Source organism: Seriola lalandi, unplaced genomic scaffold, assembly GCF_002814215.2.
Source record: "Seriola lalandi dorsalis isolate HSWRI2012SDOR001 ecotype SW California unplaced genomic scaffold, Sedor1 jcf7180002054298, whole genome shotgun sequence".
Classification (NCBI taxonomy): domain Eukaryota; kingdom Metazoa; phylum Chordata; class Actinopteri; order Carangiformes; family Carangidae; genus Seriola; species Seriola lalandi.
In genome coordinates this window covers 60792-64176 of record NW_019524851.1, presented here as the reverse complement: position 1 = coordinate 64176, position 3385 = coordinate 60792, and the positions used below count along the sequence as shown (strand labels likewise).

The 3385-nt window shown below is 41.6% G+C and overlaps 1 protein-coding gene across 1 annotated transcript in view; it reads left to right on the top strand.

The window, feature by feature from the left end:
• myo1g (myosin IG) overlaps positions 1-1961 on the top strand; it is a 37301-nt gene extending 35340 nt beyond the window's left edge. Inside the window, exon 21 of the mRNA XM_087174001.1 lies at positions 1226-1961. Coding sequence (XP_087030127.1) covers positions 1226-1388 — 163 coding nt within the window. The 3' untranslated portion in view covers positions 1389-1961. The remainder of the gene's footprint in view (positions 1-1225) is intronic.
• The last annotated feature ends 1424 nt before the right edge of the window (positions 1962-3385 follow it).

Genomic DNA, 3385 nt, shown 5'->3' with positions numbered 1-3385 from the left:
GTCAGTGAGAGCAGGGGGGGTCAGTGTGGCTGGGCTGAGGCTGCAGGAGGAAGCAACAACTTCACACTGGATCATCTTCAGCTGACTGCAGCAACTCCTCATCAGCTGTCGGGGGGGGGGGGCTGAGATCATGATGAATAATCAGAAGTAATTATAAGAGTGAGGTGATCAATAACAAACCATTTAACCATTTGAGGTTGACGTGATGTTCAGACTTCCTGTTTCCTGGTTGTAATCATCAGTGTTTCTACATCATCATCAGATTTCTTTTCTCCTCCTTCAGTCAGAGACGTTGTGATTCTAGTTGGATGTTGATGATCAGTTTGTTTGTCTGGAGAAAAGCAGTTTGACAGAAATCTGCTTCTGTGAACAGATTTCTGTTAAAGAGAAATAATCATTTTTATAAGTAACCTAAAATTAGACAGATGACTCAAATATCTAAACACGAGGTCACTCTCTTCCAACAACAACCTCCAGACTGAAAACTGAAGAACCAGAAGCTGCAGTTCCTCTAACGGCCACTAGAGTCTGGCTCCAACAGTGAGTCAGTCCCCATAGACTCCCATGTTAAAATGTCCAACTTTACAGCAGAAATAAACATGTTTACAGCCTGGTACAAAAAATGTTTTGGTCTCTAGAGCTGATTTCCTCCTTCATGACACCTGTTTATATAACTCACCTGTTTTTATAACTCACCTGTTTATATAACTCACCTGTTTTTATAACTCACCTGTTTACATTTTATTAAGGACTAATGTTATGGAGGATTGAGGGCGTGGCCTCTTTGAATGACAGGTGGGTGAGCGGACGCTTGACACAAACCATCATTCATCTAAGTCTCAGCTCCACCCACGCCCCTCCTCTTCGACCATATTTGGATTAGCTGGGAGTGAGGGGGCGGAGTCAGACACTGCCAAGATGGCGACGGTGGTGCAGCTCACTCTGAGCTTCAGGAACCTGTGGGTGACGTCACAAAGGCGACGTCCATCTTTATTTACACTCTAGTATTGTAGAGTTGCATTCATTCATCAGAGCATTGATGTCACTGACGTGTGGGAGGTTTCAGGCTGATCACAGATTCTCATGTTGGTTTCATGTCGGTTTGTTGAGGAAAGTTTAGAGTTTTACTGGAGAAAGAAAAGTTGACAAGTCTGGAGAATCAGTGAGAGTGAAGAACCCGATCAGTACAGTAACACAGAAACATGTTTGTCTCTTTCTCCTCCAGCATCAGAAAAGTCCAGTTTCCTGTGAAGGTTTGTCGTTCGGCCGTTCAGCTCCACATGCGAGGAAAACCCAAGAGCGTCTCCGTGGAAACGAAAGCCGGTCAGGCTGCCGCAGATTTCAAGAAGAGTCGAGACGGTTTCGTCCTGCTGGTCCCCGGGAACTGAGTCCATCAACCAGAACCACCACAGACCTCGTAGACTCGGACCCACTGGAGCGGTGTGTCTGACATTTCCACATGTGAAGTGCTCGAATATCAGAGGATGTAAATCTGCGTCAGTTTACTGCTAGAATTTTTAAATTGTTCTTTCACAAAGGTTTTGAAGTTTTAACTCAGAAGAATGTTTCCTGCGTCCTGAGCTGCAGAGACGAGGATCAGCGGACAAAGTGTCCAACAGTTCAGGAGCCAAATGTGGGAAATTCAGACCTGATTAGTTTTTATGTCGTGAAGAGTCTCAGCTGGAGTCCATGTCTGATTCTGTCTCTGCTGTTTTTATTTTTTATATCTGAAGTTATATTTTACAGACAAAATGAACAAAAACTTAAATACTTAAAAAATAAAAGTGCTTTTTAATGACAAATTGTCCGTCACATGCATCAACACAATCAAAAACATAAAATATATTTTTGTACATTCAGAAGAACTGTGTCAAACCAAACTCTGTGACGGTTGTTCCCTGTCAGAAGAAATAAAAAAAGAAAGAAAAACAAACAGAAGAAAATAAATTATTGAAGATTTACTCGAGTGATTTCTCTTTGTTGATTTTCCTCTCATGCTTGAACACATGAACAGACGGCAGCAGCTCTGCAGACTCCAGGCTAATAACACGATCAAAACATGTTTCTTTAATGTGATAGAAACATGACGCAGGAACCGTGTCGTCCCTCCGGAGTCAGACTGAAGCTCAGACCTCTCACTGTCACTTACAGCAGGTAATCAGCTGATGTGCAGCCTCCATTAAACTGTTACCTTCTTATTTACATGTTGGATCTCACATGCAGATAGATCTGGTTTTATCTGCTCACATTTTGAAATGATGGTGAATGAAATTTCATTCCCAGTTTTATAAAAACCTGATGGAGAATAAACTTTTGCACATGTAGACAGATATAAGAGCTGACGCTGCAAATATCTCCCTGAATAAACTGGATTTATTGTCTTCTTAGAAACTGAGGTTAATACAAACTTAAACTAAATACTGTTGTGTAAGAAAGGATCAGATGTTCCTTTATTAGTCCCACAGTGAGGAAACGAACCGTGTCGCAGCAGCAACAAAGAAAGAAAAACTTCAAAATGAGAAAAGAATAAAGATTTAATAAGTTCAATTTAAATACTGGAATAAAACAACAACAATCTGCGGTGAGTTAAATTGTTGCACATGGTGACTGTCAGTCTTTGGTGACTGTCACAGTTGTTTCTACTTGTTGTAGAAACAACAACAACAACTAACAACATCATCATCTTCATCGTCATCTTCGTCATCATCATTATCTTCATCATCTTCCTCTCACATGTTGTGCTGTTAGAATAGCTCTAGTGAACCTGGACCTTGATGTCCTTCAGACACGTGTAACTTCATGGAGTTTTTATTCCCCCGACAGTCAGAGGAGACGGCGGCCATCTTGTTTTCAGTTTGTCCGTCTCGTTCTCGAGGACACGATTTCTCAGAAACATCTTGAAGGAACTTCTTCTTCATATTTGGTAAAAACTTGGACTCAAGGATGAACTGGTTAGATTTTAGGGGTCAAAGGTCATTTTGACCTCACAAGTCACTTTTGAGCCGTTGTCCTTTGGATTTGTGAGACATTTGTTTGTCCCAGAGTTAACGACAGGTGTAGTTACCTGCTGTAAAAGCTGCTGTGTGTCACCTACAGTTGGTGCAGGTTTTCTCTTTTGAGCCCATGTTTGAACTCTTGAATTAGCAGTTAGCAGTTAGCATTGTGAATAACAGCAAGTGGGGATTTTTAATGTCATGCATTAATCCAGAATTATATTCATTTCTGAGTCAGTGAAGTCACACACTGAGCCGTCGCCTGTGACGACACACCATGTCTGTACAGGGCACAGCTTTACCCACAATGCCTTTAGCCTCCAAGTCAGCAGCTGAGCAGCAACACATTCATAATTCAGAGTAAAGTATGAGTTATCATCTGACAGAAACCC